Source organism: Monoraphidium neglectum (assembly GCF_000611645.1).
Source record: "Monoraphidium neglectum strain SAG 48.87 unplaced genomic scaffold scaffold01519, whole genome shotgun sequence".
In the NCBI taxonomy this organism is placed as follows: domain Eukaryota; kingdom Viridiplantae; phylum Chlorophyta; class Chlorophyceae; order Sphaeropleales; family Selenastraceae; genus Monoraphidium; species Monoraphidium neglectum.
In genome coordinates, this window is record NW_014012109.1 from 13,832 (window position 1) to 14,497 (window position 666).

The window sequence follows — 666 nt, forward strand, 5'->3', positions numbered from 1 at the left end:
CCGCCGCGCCCGCCCCGACCCAGTCGACTGCGACAAGTGAGTGCGCGCAGTACGCCGGCAGGATCCCGCAATTCAGCCTCCGCCAGCGCCCCCGCCCTCACCTGGCAGCTCCCGCCGCCCGTGAGCGCCGCCCCGCAGCACCCCTTCGCCCGCGCCTCGCTCGGCGGCGCCGCCCCCCCGCGCCGGCCCCTCCCCGCCTTCAATCGCCTTCCGGGACACCAATCAAAACCTCAAATCTAAATACCTCCAGCTTCGGAAGCCTTTTGGGGCGGCACGCCCGTGCCCCACATCACAACAGCCATGGTTTTTCCCCTCCCACCTCGCCGGACCCATCAACCCTCCCCTCCCGCGCCGCCCTCGTTTGACCAAGGTTTGACTATTTGGCGCGCGACAGCCGCGCGACGGGCGTAGCCATCAGCCTGGACTACCGGCGCATCATGCACTACTCGCGCATCGCGCCCGCGACCGGTCAGGTGGGGGGCCGGCACGGCGCGGCGGCCAGGACGCCGGCGCCCGTGGGGCTCGGCAAGTCGCACCCAGCACACGTTTGGAGCCGATGTGAATCTACTACAGTCCCCCCCCCCCACCCCACGCACCCCGGACATCAGCACGCCCACGCGCCACCTGATCAGGGGGCTGGTCAACCCCTCGCAAAGAGCGTCCCAA

At 70.4% G+C, this 666-nt stretch overlaps 1 protein-coding gene across 1 annotated transcript in view; it reads left to right on the forward strand.

The window, feature by feature from the left end:
• Positions 1-40, forward strand: part of MNEG_8152 (SAM domain and HD domain-containing protein 1) — a gene marked incomplete at both ends in the record, with an annotated part of 3,659 nt that extends 3,619 nt beyond the window's left edge. Inside the window, one exon of the mRNA XM_014043376.1 lies at positions 24-40. Within this exon, the coding sequence (XP_013898830.1) occupies positions 24-40 (17 nt within the window). The remainder of the gene's footprint in view (positions 1-23) is intronic.
• Between the last annotated feature and the right edge of the window lie 626 nt (positions 41-666).